We start from the raw sequence: 20,113 nt of genomic DNA on the forward strand, positions 1-20,113 counted from the left end.
GACCATGTATCAGTACTAACATAACTCTATTACTGACCATGTATCAGTACTAACATAACTCTATTACTGACCATGTATCAGTACTAACATAACTCTATTACTGACCATGTATCAGTACTAACATAACTCTATTACTGACCATGTATCAGTACTAACATAACTCTATTACTGACCATGTATCAGTACTAACATAACTCTATTACTGACCATGTATCAGTACTAACATAACTCTATTACTGACCATGTATCAGTACTAACATAACTCTATTACTGACCATGTATCAGTACTAACATAACTCTATTACTGACCATGTATCAGTACTAACATAACTCTATTACTGACCATGTATCAGTACTAACATAACTCTATTACTGACCATGTATCAGTACTAACATAACTCTATTACTGACCATGTATCAGTACTAACATAACTCTATTACTGACCATGTATCAGTACTAACATAACTCTATTACTGACCATGTATCAGTACTAACATAACTCTATTACTGACCATGTATCAGTACTAACATAACTCTATTACTGACCATGTATCAGTACTAACATAACTCTATTACTGACCATGTATCAGTACTAACATAACTCTATTACTGACCATGTATCAGTACTAACATAACTCTATTACTGACCATGTATCAGTACTAACATAACTCTATTACTGACCATGTATCAGTACTAACATAACTCTATTACTGACCATGTATCAGTACTAACATAACTCTATTACTGACCATGTATCAGTACTAACATAACTCTATTACTGACCATGTATCAGTACTAACATAACTCTATTACTGACCATGTATCAGTACTAACATAACTCTATTACTGACCATGTATCAGTACTAACATAACTCTATTACTGACCATGTATCAGTACTAACATAACTCTATTACTGACCATGTATCAGTACTAACATAACTCTATTACTGACCATGTATCAGTACTAACATAACTCTATTACTGACCATGTATCAGTACTAACATAACTCTATTACTGACCATGTATCAGTACTAACATAACTCTATTACTGACCATGTATCAGTACTAACATAACTCTATTACTGACCATGTATCAGTACTAACATAACTCTATTACTGACCATGTATCAGTACTAACATAACTCTATTACTGACCATGTATCAGTACTAACATAACTCTATTACTGACCATGTATCAGTACTAACATAACTCTATTACTGACCATGTATCAGTACTAACATAACTCTATTACTGACCATGTATCAGTACTAACATAACTCTATTACTGACCATGTATCAGTACTAACATAACTCTATTACTGACCATGTATCAGTACTAACATAACTCTATTACTGACCATGTATCAGTACTAACATAACTCTATTACTGACCATGTATCAGTACTAACATAACTCTATTACTGACCATGTATCAGTACTAACATAACTCTATTACTGACCATGTATCAGTACTAACATAACTCTATTACTGACCATGTATCAGTACTAACATAACTCTATTACTGACCATGTATCAGTACTAACATAACTCTATTACTGACCATGTATCAGTACTAACATAACTCTATTACTGACCATGTATCAGTACTAACATAACTCTATTACTGACCATGTATCAGTACTAACATAACTCTATTACTGACCATGTATCAGTACTAACATAACTCTATTACTGACCATGTATCAGTACTAACATAACTCTATTACTGACCATGTATCAGTACTAACATAACTCTATTACTGACCATGTATCAGTACTAACATAACTCTATTACTGACCATGTATCAGTACTAACATAACTCTATTACTGACCATGTATCAGTACTAACATAACTCTATTACTGACCATGTATCAGTACTAACATAACTCTATTACTGACCATGTATCAGTACTAACATAACTCTATTACTGACCATGTATCAGTACTAACATAACTCTATTACTGACCATGTATCAGTACTAACATAACTCTATTACTGACCATGTATCAGTACTAACATAACTCTATTACTGACCATGTATCAGTACTAACATAACTCTATTACTGACCATGTATCAGTACTAACATAACTCTATTACTGACCATGTATCAGTACTAACATAACTCTATTACTGACCATGTATCAGTACTAACATAACTCTATTACTGACCATGTATCAGTACTAACATAACTCTATTACTGACCATGTATCAGTACTAACATAACTCTATTACTGACCATGTATCAGTACTAACATAACTCTATTACTGACCATGTATCAGTACTAACATAACTCTATTACTGACCATGTATCAGTACTAACATAACTCTATTACTGACCATGTATCAGTACTAACATAACTCTATTACTGACCATGTATCAGTACTAACATAACTCTATTACTGACCATGTATCAGTACTAACATAACTCTATTACTGACCATGTATCAGTACTAACATAACTCTATTACTGACCATGTATCAGTACTAACATAACTCTATTACTGACCATGTATCAGTACTAACATAACTCTATTACTGACCATGTATCAGTACTAACATAACTCTATTACTGACCATGTATCAGTACTAACATAACTCTATTACTGACCATGTATCAGTACTAACATAACTCTATTACTGACCATGTATCAGTACTAACATAACTCTATTACTGACCATGTATCAGTACTAACATAACTCTATTACTGACCATGTATCAGTACTAACATAACTCTATTACTGACCATGTATCAGTACTAACATAACTCTATTACTGACCATGTATCAGTACTAACATAACTCTATTACTGACCATGTATCAGTACTAACATAACTCTATTACTGACCATGTATCAGTACTAACATAACTCTATTACTGACCATGTATCAGTACTAACATAACTCTATTACTGACCATGTATCAGTACTAACATAACTCTATTACTGACCATGTATCAGTACTAACATAACTCTATTACTGACCATGTATCAGTACTAACATAACTCTATTACTGACCATGTATCAGTACTAACATAACTCTATTACTGACCATGTATCAGTACTAACATAACTCTATTACTGACCATGTATCAGTACTAACATAACTCTATTACTGACCATGTATCAGTACTAACATAACTCTATTACTGACCATGTATCAGTACTAACATAACTCTATTACTGACCATGTATCAGTACTAACATAACTCTATTACTGACCATGTATCAGTACTAACATAACTCTATTACTGACCATGTATCAGTACTAACATAACTCTATTACTGACCATGTATCAGTACTAACATAACTCTATTACTGACCATGTATCAGTACTAACATAACTCTATTACTGACCATGTATCAGTACTAACATAACTCTATTACTGACCATGTATCAGTACTAACATAACTCTATTACTGACCATGTATCAGTACTAACATAACTCTATTACTGACCATGTATCAGTACTAACATAACTCTATTACTGACCATGTATCAGTACTAACATAACTCTATTACTGACCATGTATCAGTACTAACATAACTCTATTACTGACCATGTATCAGTACTAACATAACTCTATTACTGACCATGTATCAGTACTAACATAACTCTATTACTGACCATGTATCAGTACTAACATAACTCTATTACTGACCATGTATCAGTACTAACATAACTCTATTACTGACCATGTATCAGTACTAACATAACTCTATTACTGACCATGTATCAACACTAACATAACTCTATTACTGACCATGTATCAGTACTAACATAACTCTATTACTGACCATGTATCAGTACTAACATAACTCTATTACTGACCATGTATCAGTACTAACATAACTCTATTACTGACCATGTATCAGTACTAACATAACTCTATTACTGACCATGTATCAGTACTAACATAACTCTATTACTGACCATGTATCAGTACTAACATAACTCTATTACTGACCATGTATCAGTACTAACATAACTCTATTACTGACCATGTATCAGTACTAACATAACTCTATTACTGACCATGTATCAGTACTAACATAACTCTATTACTGACCATGTATCAGTACTAACATAACTCTATTACTGACCATGTATCAGTACTAACATAACTCTATTACTGACCATGTATCAGTACTAACATAACTCTATTACTGACCATGTATCAGTACTAACATAACTCTATTACTGACCATGTATCAGTACTAACATAACTCTATTACTGACCATGTATCAGTACTAACATAACTCTATTACTGACCATGTATCAGTACTAACATAACCCTATTCTGACCATGTATCAGTACTAACATAACTCTATTACTGACCATGTATCAGTACTAACATAACTCTATTACTGACCATGTATCAGTACTAACATAACTCTATTACTGACCATGTATCAGTACTAACATAACTCTATTACTGACCATGTATCAGTACTAACATAACTCTATTACTGACCATGTATCAGTACTAACATAACTCTATTACTGACCATGTATCAGTACTAACATAACTCTATTACTGACCATGTATCAGTACTAACATAACTCTATTACTGACCATGTATCAGTACTAACATAACTCTATTACTGACCATGTATCAGTACTAACATAACTCTATTACTGACCATGTATCAGTACTAACATAACTCTATTACTGGCCATGTATCAACACTAACATAACTCTATTACTGACCATGTATCAGTACTAACATAACTCTATTACTGACCATGTATCAGTACTAACATAACTCTATTACTGACCATGTATCAGTACTAACATAACTCTATTACTGACCATGTATCAGTACTAACATAACTCTATTACTGACCATGTATCAGTACTAACATAACTCTATTACTGACCATGTATCAGTACTAACATAACTCTATTACTGACCATGTATCAGTACTAACATAACTCTATTACTGACCATGTATCAGTACTAACATAACTCTATTACTGACCATGTATCAGTACTAACATAACTCTATTACTGACCATGTATCAGTACTAACATAACTCTATTACTGACCATGTATCAGTACTAACATAACTCTATTACTGACCATGTATCAGTACTAACATAACTCTATTACTGACCATGTATCAGTACTAACATAACTCTATTACTGACCATGTATCAGTACTAACATAACTCTATTACTGACCATGTATCAGTACTAACATAACTCTATTACTGACCATGTATCAGTACTAACATAACTCTATTACTGACCATGTATCAGTACTAACATAACTCTATTACTGACCATGTATCAGTACTAACATAACTCTATTACTGACCATGTATCAGTACTAACATAACTCTATTACTGACCATGTATCAGTACTAACATAACTCTATTACTGACCATGTATCAGTACTAACATAACTCTATTACTGACCATGTATCAGTACTAACATAACTCTATTACTGACCATGTATCAGTACTAACATAACTCTATTACTGACCATGTATCAGTACTAACATAACTCTATTACTGACCATGTATCAGTACTAACATAACTCTATTACTGACCATGTATCAGTACTAACATAACTCTATTACTGACCATGTATCAGTACTAACATAACTCTATTACTGACCATGTATCAGTACTAACATAACTCTATTACTGACCATGTATCAGTACTAACATAACTCTATTACTGACCATGTATCAGTACTAACATAACTCTATTACTGACCATGTATCAGTACTAACATAACTCTATTACTGACCATGTATCAGTACTAACATAACTCTATTACTGACCATGTATCAGTACTAACATAACTCTATTACTGACCATGTATCAGTACTAACATAACTCTATTACTGACCATGTATCAGTACTAACATAACTCTATTACTGACCATGTATCAGTACTAACATAACTCTATTACTGACCATGTATCAGTACTAACATAACTCTATTACTGACCATGTATCAGTACTAACATAACTCTATTACTGACCATGTATCAGTACTAACATAACTCTATTACTGACCATGTATCAGTACTAACATAACTCTATTACTGACCATGTATCAGTACTAACATAACGCCTCTGACCATGTATCAGTACTAACATAACTCTATTACTGACCATGTATCAGTACTAACATAACTCTATTACTGACCATGTATCAGTACTAACATAACTCTATTACTGACCATGTATCAGTACTAACATAACTCTATTACTGACCATGTATCAGTACTAACATAACTCTATTACTGACCATGTATCAGTACTAACATAACTCTATTACTGACCATGTATCAGTACTAACATAACTCTATTACTGACCATGTATCAGTACTAACATAACTCTATTACTGACCATGTATCAACACTAACATAACTCTATTACTGACCATGTATCAGTACTAACATAACTCTATTACTGACCATGTATCAGTACTAACATAACTCTATTACTGACCATGTATCAGTACTAACATAACTCTATTACTGACCATGTATCAGTACTAACATAACTCTATTACTGGCCATGTATCAACACTAACATAACTCTATTACTGACCATGTATCAGTACTAACATAACTCTATTACTGACCATGTATCAGTACTAACATAACTCTATTACTGACCATGTATCAGTACTAACATAACTCTATTACTGACCATGTATCAGTACTAACATAACTCTATTACTGACCATGTATCAGTACTAACATAACTCTATTACTGACCATGTATCAGTACTAACATAACTCTATTACTGACCATGTATCAGTACTAACATAACTCTATTACTGACCATGTATCAGTACTAACATAACTCTATTACTGACCATGTATCAGTACTAACATAACTCTATTACTGACCATGTATCAGTACTAACATAACTCTATTACTGACCATGTATCAGTACTAACATAACTCTATTACTGACCATGTATCAGTACTAACATAACTCTATTACTGACCATGTATCAGTACTAACATAACTCTATTACTGACCATGTATCAGTACTAACATAACTCTATTACTGACCATGTATCAGTACTAACATAACTCTATTACTGACCATGTATCAGTACTAACATAACTCTATTACTGACCATGTATCAGTACTAACATAACTCTATTACTGACCATGTATCAGTACTAACATAACTCTATTACTGACCATGTATCAGTACTAACATAACTCTATTACTGACCATGTATCAGTACTAACATAACTCTATTACTGACCATGTATCAGTACTAACATAACTCTATTACTGACCATGTATCAGTACTAACATAACTCTATTACTGACCATGTATCAGTACTAACATAACTCTATTACTGACCATGTATCAGTACTAACATAACTCTATTACTGACCATGTATCAGTACTAACATAACTCTATTACTGACCATGTATCAGTACTAACATAACTCTATTACTGACCATGTATCAGTACTAACATAACTCTATTACTGACCATGTATCAGTACTAACATAACTCTATTACTGACCATGTATCAGTACTAACATAACGCCTCTGACCATGTATCAGTACTAACATAACTCTATTACTGACCATGTATCAGTACTAACATAACTCTATTACTGACCATGTATCAGTACTAACATAACTCTATTACTGACCATGTATCAGTACTAACATAACTCTATTACTGACCATGTATCAGTACTAACATAACTATATTACTGACCATGTATCAGTACTAACATAACTCATTACTGGCCATGTATCAACACTAACATAACTCTATTACTGACCATGTATCAGTACTAACATAACTCTATTACTGACCATGTATCAGTACTAACATAACTCTATTACTGACCATGTATCAGTACTAACATAACTCTATTACTGACCATGTATCAGTACTAACATAACTCTATTACTGACCATGTATCAGTACTAACATAACTCTATTACTGACCATGTATCAGTACTAACATAACTCTATTACTGACCATGTATCAGTACTAACATAACTCTATTACTGACCATGTATCAGTACTAACATAACTCTATTACTGACCATGTATCAGTACTAACATAACTCTATTACTGACCATGTATCAGTACTAACATAACTCTATTACTGACCATGTATCAGTACTAACATAACTCTATTACTGACCATGTATCAGTACTAACATAACTCTATTACTGACCATGTATCAGTACTAACATAACTCTATTACTGACCATGTATCAGTACTAACATAACTCTATTACTGACCATGTATCAGTACTAACATAACTCTATTACTGACCATGTATCAGTACTAACATAACTCTATTACTGACCATGTATCAGTACTAACATAACTCTATTACTGACCATGTATCAGTACTAACATAACTCTATTACTGACCATGTATCAGTACTAACATAACTCTATTACTGACCATGTATCAGTACTAACATAACTCTATTACTGACCATGTATCAGTACTAACATAACTCTATTACTGACCATGTATCAGTACTAACATAACTCTATTACTGACCATGTATCAGTACTAACATAACTCTATTACTGACCATGTATCAGTACTAACATAACTCTATTACTGACCATGTATCAGTACTAACATAACTCTATTACTGACCATGTATCAGTACTAACATAACTCTATTACTGACCATGTATCAGTACTAACATAACTCTATTACTGACCATGTATCAGTACTAACATAACTCTATTACTGACCATGTATCAGTACTAACATAACTCTATTACTGACCATGTATCAGTACTAACATAACTCTATTACTGACCATGTATCAGTACTAACATAACTCTATTACTGACCATGTATCAGTACTAACATAACTCTATTACTGACCATGTATCAGTACTAACATAACTCTATTACTGACCATGTATCAGTACTAACATAACTCTATTACTGACCATGTATCAGTACTAACATAACTCTATTACTGACCATGTATCAGTACTAACATAACTCTATTACTGACCATGTATCAGTACTAACATAACTCTATTACTGACCATGTATCAGTACTAACATAACTCTATTACTGACCATGTATCAGTACTAACATAACTCTATTACTGACCATGTATCAGTACTAACATAACTCTATTACTGACCATGTATCAGTACTAACATAACTCTATTACTGACCATGTATCAGTACTAACATAACTCTATTACTGACCATGTATCAGTACTAACATAACTCTATTACTGACCATGTATCAGTACTAACATAACTCTATTACTGACCATGTATCAGTACTAACATAACTCTATTACTGACCATGTATCAGTACTAACATAACTCTATTACTGACCATGTATCAGTACTAACATAACTCTATTACTGACCATGTATCAGTACTAACATAACTCTATTACTGACCATGTATCAGTACTAACATAACTCTATTACTGACCATGTATCAGTACTAACATAACTCTATTACTGACCATGTATCAGTACTAACATAACTCTATTACTGACCATGTATCAGTACTAACATAACTCTATTACTGACCATGTATCAGTACTAACATAACTCTATTACTGACCATGTATCAGTACTAACATAACTCTATTACTGACCATGTATCAGTACTAACATAACTCTATTACTGACCATGTATCAGTACTAACATAACTCTATTACTGACCATGTATCAGTACTAACATAACTCTATTACTGACCATGTATCAGTACTAACATAACTCTATTACTGGCCATGTATCAACACTAACATAACTCTATTACTGACCATGTATCAACACTAACATAACTCTATTACTGACCATGTATCAGTACTAACATAACTCTATTACTGACCATGTATCAGTACTAACATAACTCTATTACTGACCATGTATCAGTACTAACATAACTCTATTACTGACCATGTATCAGTACTAACATAACTCTATTACTGACCATGTATCAGTACTAACATAACTCTATTACTGACCATGTATCAGTACTAACATAACTCTATTACTGACCATGTATCAGTACTAACATAACTCTATTACTGACCATGTATCAGTACTAACATAACTCTATTACTGACCATGTATCAGTACTAACATAACTCTATTACTGACCATGTATCAGTACTAACATAACTCTATTACTGACCATGTATCAGTACTAACATAACTCTATTACTGACCATGTATCAGTACTAACATAACTCTATTACTGACCATGTATCAGTACTAACATAACTCTATTACTGACCATGTATCAGTACTAACATAACTCTATTACTGACCATGTATCAGTACTAACATAACTCTATTACTGACCATGTATCAGTACTAACATAACTCTATTACTGACCATGTATCAGTACTAACATAACTCTATTACTGACCATGTATCAGTACTAACATAACTCTATTACTGACCATGTATCAGTACTAACATAACTCTATTACTGACCATGTATCAGTACTAACATAACTCTATTACTGACCATGTATCAGTACTAACATAACTCTATTACTGACCATGTATCAGTACTAACATAACTCTATTACTGACCATGTATCAGTACTAACATAACTCTATTACTGACCATGTATCAGTACTAACATAACTCTATTACTGACCATGTATCAGTACTAACATAACTCTATTACTGACCATGTATCAGTACTAACATAACTCTATTACTGACCATGTATCAGTACTAACATAACTCTATTACTGACCATGTATCAGTACTAACATAACTCTATTACTGACCATGTATCAGTACTAACATAACTCTATTACTGACCATGTATCAGTACTAACATAACTCTATTACTGACCATGTATCAGTACTAACATAACTCTATTACTGACCATGTATCAGTACTAACATAACTCTATTACTGACCATGTATCAGTACTAACATAACTCTATTACTGACCATGTATCAGTACTAACATAACTCTATTACTGACCATGTATCAGTACTAACATAACTCTATTACTGACCATGTATCAGTACTAACATAACTCTATTACTGACCATGTATCAGTACTAACATAACTCTATTACTGACCATGTATCAGTACTAACATAACTCTATTACTGACCATGTATCAGTACTAACATAACTCTATTACTGACCATGTATCAACACTAACATAACTCTATTACTGACCATGTATCAGTACTAACATAACTCTATTACTGACCATGTATCAGTACTAACATAACTCTATTACTGACCATGTATCAGTACTAACATAACTCTATTACTGACCATGTATCAGTACTAACATAACTCTATTACTGACCATGTATCAGTACTAACATAACTCTATTACTGACCATGTATCAGTACTAACATAACTCTATTACTGACCATGTATCAGTACTAACATAACTCTATTACTGACCATGTATCAGTACTAACATAACTCTATTACTGACCATGTATCAGTACTAACATAACTCTATTACTGACCATGTATCAGTACTAACATAACTCTATTACTGACCATGTATCAGTACTAACATAACTCTATTACTGACCATGTATCAGTACTAACATAACTCTATTACTGACCATGTATCAGTACTAACATAACTCTATTACTGACCATGTATCAACACTAACATAACTCTATTACTGACCATGTATCAGTACTAACATAACTCTATTACTGACCATGTATCAGTACTAACATAACTCTATTACTGACCATGTATCAGTACTAACATAACTCTATTACTGACCATGTATCAGTACTAACATAACTCTATTACTGACCATGTATCAGTACTAACATAACTCTATTACTGACCATGTATCAGTACTAACATAACTCTATTACTGACCATGTATCAGTACTAACATAACTCTATTACTGACCATGTATCAGTACTAACATAACTCTATTACTGACCATGTATCAGTACTAACATAACTCTATTACTGACCATGTATCAGTACTAACATAACTCTATTACTGACCATGTATCAGTACTAACATAACTCTATTACTGACCATGTATCAGTACTAACATAACTCTATTACTGACCATGTATCAGTACTAACATAACTCTATTACTGACCATGTATCAGTACTAACATAACTCTATTACTGACCATGTATCAGTACTAACATAACTCTATTACTGACCATGTATCAGTACTAACATAACTCTATTACTGACCATGTATCAGTACTAACATAACTCTATTACTGACCATGTATCAGTACTAACATAACTCTATTACTGACCATGTATCAGTACTAACATAACTCTATTACTGACCATGTATCAGTACTAACATAACTCTATTACTGACCATGTATCAGTACTAACATAACTCTATTACTGACCATGTATCAGTACTAACATAACTCTATTACTGACCATGTATCAGTACTAACATAACTCTATTACTGACCATGTATCAGTACTAACATAACTCTATTACTGACCATGTATCAGTACTAACATAACTCTATTACTGACCATGTATCAGTACTAACATAACTCTATTACTGACCATGTATCAGTACTAACATAACTCTATTACTGACCATGTATCAGTACTAACATAACTCTATTACTGACCATGTATCAGTACTAACATAACTCTATTACTGACCATGTATCAGTACTAACATAACTCTATTACTGACCATGTATCAGTACTAACATAACTCTATTACTGACCATGTATCAGTACTAACATAACTCTATTACTGACCATGTATCAGTACTAACATAACTCTATTACTGACCATGTATCAGTACTAACATAACTCTATTACTGACCATGTATCAGTACTAACATAACTCTATTACTGACCATGTATCAGTACTAACATAACTCTATTACTGACCATGTATCAGTACTAACATAACTCTATTACTGACCATGTATCAGTACTAACATAACTCTATTACTGACCATGTATCAGTACTAACATAACTCTATTACTGACCATGTATCAGTACTAACATAACTCTATTACTGACCATGTATCAGTACTAACATAACTCTATTACTGACCATGTATCAGTACTAACATAACTCTATTACTGACCATGTATCAGTACTAACATAACTCTATTACTGACCATGTATCAGTACTAACATAACTCTATTACTGACCATGTATCAGTACTAACATAACTCTATTACTGACCATGTATCAGTACTAACATAACTCTATTACTGACCATGTATCAGTACTAACATAACTCTATTACTGACCATGTATCAGTACTAACATAACTCTATTACTGACCATGTATCAGTACTAACATAACTCTATTACTGACCATGTATCAGTACTAACATAACTCTATTACTGACCATGTATCAGTACTAACATAACTCTATTACTGACCATGTATCAGTACTAACATAACTCTATTACTGACCATGTATCAGTACTAACATAACTCTATTACTGACCATGTATCAGTACTAACATAACTCTATTACTGACCATGTATCAGTACTAACATAACTCTATTACTGACCATGTATCAGTACTAACATAACTCTATTACTGACCATGTATCAGTACTAACATAACTCTATTACTGACCATGTATCAGTACTAACATAACTCTATTACTGACCATGTATCAGTACTAACATAACTCTATTACTGACCATGTATCAGTACTAACATAACTCTATTACTGACCATGTATCAGTACTAACATAACTCTATTACTGACCATGTATCAGTACTAACATAACTCTATTACTGACCATGTATCAGTACTAACATAACTCTATTACTGACCATGTATCAGTACTAACATAACTCTATTACTGACCATGTATCAGTACTAACATAACTCTATTACTGACCATGTATCAGTACTAACATAACTCTATTACTGACCATGTATCAGTACTAACATAACTCTATTACTGACCATGTATCAGTACTAACATAACTCTATTACTGACCATGTATCAGTACTAACATAACTCTATTACTGACCATGTATCAGTACTAACATAACTCTATTACTGACCATGTATCAGTACTAACATAACTCTATTACTGACCATGTATCAGTACTAACATAACTCTATTACTGACCATGTATCAGTACTAACATAACTCTATTACTGACCATGTATCAGTACTAACATAACTCTATTACTGACCATGTATCAGTACTAACATAACTCTATTACTGACCATGTATCAGTACTAACATAACTCTATTACTGACCATGTATCAGTACTAACATAACTCTATTACTGACCATGTATCAGTACTAACATAACTCTATTACTGACCATGTATCAGTACTAACATAACTCTATTACTGACCATGTATCAGTACTAACATAACTCTATTACTGACCATGTATCAGTACTAACATAACTCTATTACTGACCATGTATCAGTACTAACATAACTCTATTACTGACCATGTATCAGTACTAACATAACTCTATTACTGACCATGTATCAGTACTAACATAACTCTATTACTGACCATGTATCAGTACTAACATAACTCTATTACTGACCATGTATCAGTACTAACATAACTCTATTACTGACCATGTATCAGTACTAACATAACTCTATTACTGACCATGTATCAGTACTAACATAACTCTATTACTGACCATGTATCAGTACTAACATAACTCTATTACTGACCATGTATCAGTACTAACATAACTCTATTACTGACCATGTATCAGTACTAACATAACTCTATTACTGACCATGTATCAGTACTAACATAACTCTATTACTGACCATGTATCAGTACTAACATAACTCTATTACTGACCATGTATCAGTACTAACATAACTCTATTACTGACCATGTATCAGTACTAACATAACTCTATTACTGACCATGTATCAGTACTAACATAACTCTATTACTGACCATGTATCAGTACTAACATAACTCTATTACTGACCATGTATCAGTACTAACATAACTCTATTACTGACCATGTATCAGTACTAACATAACTCTATTACTGACCATGTATCAGTACTAACATAACTCTATTACTGACCATGTATCAGTACTAACATAACTCTATTACTGACCATGTATCAGTACTAACATAACTCTATTACTGACCATGTATCAGTACTAACATAACTCTATTACTGACCATGTATCAGTACTAACATAACTCTATTACTGACCATGTATCAGTACTAACATAACTCTATTACTGACCATGTATCAGTACTAACATAACTCTATTACTGACCATGTATCAGTACTAACATAACTCTATTACTGACCATGTATCAGTACTAACATAACTCTATTACTGACCATGTATCAGTACTAACATAACTCTATTACTGACCATGTATCAGTACTAACATAACTCTATTACTGACCATGTATCAGTACTAACATAACTCTATTACTGACCATGTATCAGTACTAACATAACTCTATTACTGACCATGTATCAGTACTAACATAACTCTATTACTGACCATGTATCAGTACTAACATAACTCTATTACTGACCATGTATCAGTACTAACATAACTCTATTACTGACCATGTATCAGTACTAACATAACTCTATTACTGACCATGTATCAGTACTAACATAACTCTATTACTGACCATGTATCAGTACTAACATAACTCTATTACTGACCATGTATCAGTACTAACATAACTCTATTACTGACCATGTATCAGTACTAACATAACTCTATTACTGACCATGTATCAGTACTAACATAACTCTATTACTGACCATGTATCAGTACTAACATAACTCTATTACTGACCATGTATCAGTACTAACATAACTCTATTACTGACCATGTATCAGTACTAACATAACTCTATTACTGACCATGTATCAGTACTAACATAACTCTATTACTGACCATGTATCAGTACTAACATAACTCTATTACTGACCATGTATCAGTACTAACATAACTCTATTACTGACCATGTATCAGTACTAACATAACTCTATTACTGACCATGTATCAGTACTAACATAACTCTATTACTGACCATGTATCAGTACTAACATAACTCTATTACTGACCATGTATCAGTACTAACATAACTCTATTACTGACCATGTATCAGTACTAACATAACTCTATTACTGACCATGTATCAGTACTAACATAACTCTATTACTGACCATGTATCAGTACTAACATAACTCTATTACTGACCATGTATCAGTACTAACATAACTCTATTACTGACCATGTATCAGTACTAACATAACTCTATTACTGACCATGTATCAGTACTAACATAACTCTATTACTGACCATGTATCAGTACTAACATAACTCTATTACTGACCATGTATCAGTACTAACATAACTCTATTACTGACCATGTATCAGTACTAACATAACTCTATTACTGACCATGTATCAGTACTAACATAACTCTATTACTGACCATGTATCAGTACTAACATAACTCTATTACTGACCATGTATCAGTACTAACATAACTCTATTACTGACCATGTATCAGTACTAACATAACTCTATTACTGACCATGTATCAGTACTAACATAACTCTATTACTGACCATGTATCAGTACTAACATAACTCTATTACTGACCATGTATCAGTACTAACATAACTCTATTACTGACCATGTATCAGTACTAACATAACTCTATTACTGACCATGTATCAGTACTAACATAACTCTATTACTGACCATGTATCAGTACTAACATAACTCTATTACTGACCATGTATCAGTACTAACATAACTCTATTACTGACCATGTATCAGTACTAACATAACTCTATTACTGACCATGTATCAGTACTAACATAACTCTATTACTGGCCATGTATCAGTACTAACATAACTCTATTACTGACCATGTATCAGTACTAACATAACTCTATTACTGACCATGTATCAGTACTAACATAACTCTATTACTGACCATGTATCAACACTAACATAACTCTATTACTGACCATGTATCAGTACTAACATAACTCTATTACTGACCATGTATCAGTACTAACATAACTCTATTACTGACCATGTATCAGTACTAACATAACTCTATTACTGACCATGTATCAGTACTAACATAACGCCTCTGACCATGCATCAGTACTAACATAACTCTATTACTGACCATGTATCAGTACTAACATAACTCTATTACTGACCATGTATCAGTACTAACATAACTCTATTACTGACCATGTATCAGTACTAACATAACTCTATTACTGACCATGTATCAGTACTAACATAACTCTATTACTGACCATGTATCAGTACTAACATAACTATATTACTGACCATGTATCAGTACTAACATAACTCTATTACTGACCATGTATCAGTACTAACATAACTATATTACTGACCATGTATCAGTACTAACATAACTCTATTACTGACCATGTATCAGTACTAACATAACTCTATTACTGACCATGTATCAGTACTAACATAACGCCTCTGACCATGTATCAGTACTAACATAACTCTATTACTGACCATGTATCAGTACTAACATAACTATATTACTGACCATGTATCAGTACTAACATAACTCTATTACTGACCATGTATCAGTACTAACATAACTATATTACTGACCATGTATCAGTACTAACATAACTCTATTACTGACCATGTATCAGTACTAACATAACTCTATTACTGACCATGTATCAGTACTAACATAACTCTATTACTGACCATGTATCAGTACTAACATAACTCTATTACTGACCATGTATCAGTACTAACATAACTCTATTACTGACCATGTATCAGTACTAACATAACTCTATTACTGACCATGTATCAGTACTAACATAACGCCTCTGACCATGCATCAGTACTAACATAACTATATTACTGACCATGTATCAGTACTAACATAACTCTATTCCTGACCATGTATCAGTACTAACATAACTCTATTACTGACCATGTATCAGTACTAACATAACTCTATTACTGACCATGTATCAGTACTAACATAACTCTATTACTGACCATGTATCAGTACTAACATAACACTATTACTGACCATGTATCAGTACTAACATAACGCTATTACTGACCATGTATCAGTACTAACATAACACTATTACTGACCATGTATCAGTACTAACATAACTCTATTACTGACCATGTATCAGTACTAACATAACTCTATTACTGACCATGTATCAGTACTAACATAACTCTATTACTGACCATGTATCAGTACTAACATAACTCTATTACTGGCCATGTATCAGTACTAACATAACGCCTCTGACCATGCATCAGTACTAACATAACTCTATTACTGACCATGTATCAGTACTAACATAACTCTATTACTGACCATGTATCAGTACTAACATAACGCCTCAGACCATGCATCAGTACTAACATAACTCTATTACTGACCATGTATCAGCACTAACATAACTCTATTACTGACCATGTATCAGTACTAACATAACTATATTACTGACCATGTATCAACACTAACATAACTCTATTACTGACCATGTATCATTACTATCATGTATCCATGTATCCGTCCCACTATAAAATAAATATACTATAATGACATAAAATAGCATAGTTGGACATACTCATCACCCTGTGCCCTCTCCTCTCTGCCAACAGATATGCCAGGTGTTCAGCCCCACGTCCATGCTATGCCAGGCCCCAGAGCTGCCCATCAGCTTGAGCAGGCAGAGGGAGGTGCCAGCGCGGCCCGATGAGTTTGGCTTCATCCTGGACGACGTGCAGGCAGTGCTGGCCCTCAACAACACGCCGTTCATCTACTACCCCAACCCCGAGTTCGAACCCCTGCATGTGTCTGGGGTGCTGGAGCTCAAGCCTGGCTCCCCCATCATACTGAAGGTGAAGGGGGGACTTGGTTCTCTCTCTCTCTCTCTCTCTCTCTCTCTCTCTCTCTCTCTCTCTCTCTCTCTCTTCTCTCTCTCTCTGTCTGTCTCTCTCTCTGTCTGTCTCTCTCTCTCCCGCTCTCTCTCTGTCTCTCTCTCTCTGCATACATAACACACTTCTGCATACAGTTTTGTTACATGTTTATAGTCTACATTGTCTAGTTATATTAAATGTATGCATACCATTTAAACAAAACAATATCTTACTCAGTCCAATGTCATGTCCTTCCTGTTTCTCAGGGGCGGAACTTCCTCCCTCCCACCAATACCAACGGCAATAACGGCAAACTGAACTACACGGTTCTGATTGGTGATAAACCTTGTCTGTTGACCGTGTCAGACAACCAGCTGCTGTGTGAGTCGCCCAACCTGACGGGGCGACATAAAGTTTTGGTGAGTCACACACACACACACACACACACACACACACACACACACACACACACACACACACACACACACACACACACACAGGTCCCCATTCCACCCCCCCACCCTCCTGCTGTCCCGGGCCAGGCCCAGACTATAATCCAATCGGACCGTTGGGTTATACTGTCCACTCTCAACATTCAAACAGAGAAACAACAACTAACCGTTTCAATAAGAGGGATTAGGCAGGCAGAAACTCAATAACGGTTCCATTTGTGGTTCTGAGACGCTTCCTGCTCTGCCACCTGGACCAATGACTGATGGGCAGCAGAAGAAGAGAGACAGGCTACCAGACCCATTACTGTAAAATAGAGCCAGACAGACAGAGAGAAAGGCTACCAAACGCATTACCGTAAAATAGAGCCACTCAGACAGGGACAGGCTACCAGACACATTACTGTAAAATAGAGCCAGACAGACAGAGAGAAAGGCTACCAAACGCATTACCGTAAAATAGAGCCACTCAGACAGGGACAGGCTACCAGACCCATTACTGTAAAATAGAGCCAGACAGACAGAGAGAAAGGCTACCAAACGCATTACCGTAAAATAGAGCCACTCAGACAGGGACAGGCTACCAGACACATTACCACAAAATAGAGCCAGACAGAGACAGGCTACCAGACGCTTTACCGTAAAATAAAGCCAGACAGACAGAGAGAGTGGCTACCAGATGCATTACCGTAATATAGAGCCGGA

General features: G+C 33.8%; 1 protein-coding gene across 2 annotated transcripts in view; it reads left to right on the forward strand.

Moving 5' to 3' along the window:
• Positions 1-20,113, forward strand: part of LOC106576477 (plexin-A4) — a 643,097-nt gene that overhangs the window by 549,182 nt on the left and 73,802 nt on the right. For both annotated transcript variants that reach the window (XM_045700071.1, XM_045700072.1), the window contains exons 18-19: positions 18,702-18,941; positions 19,226-19,378. In XM_045700071.1, coding sequence (XP_045556027.1) covers positions 18,702-18,941; positions 19,226-19,378 — 393 coding nt within the window. The remainder of the gene's footprint in view (positions 1-18,701; positions 18,942-19,225; positions 19,379-20,113) is intronic.

Source organism: Salmo salar, chromosome ssa17 (genome assembly GCF_905237065.1).
Source record: "Salmo salar chromosome ssa17, Ssal_v3.1, whole genome shotgun sequence".
NCBI lineage: Eukaryota > Metazoa > Chordata > Actinopteri > Salmoniformes > Salmonidae > Salmo > Salmo salar.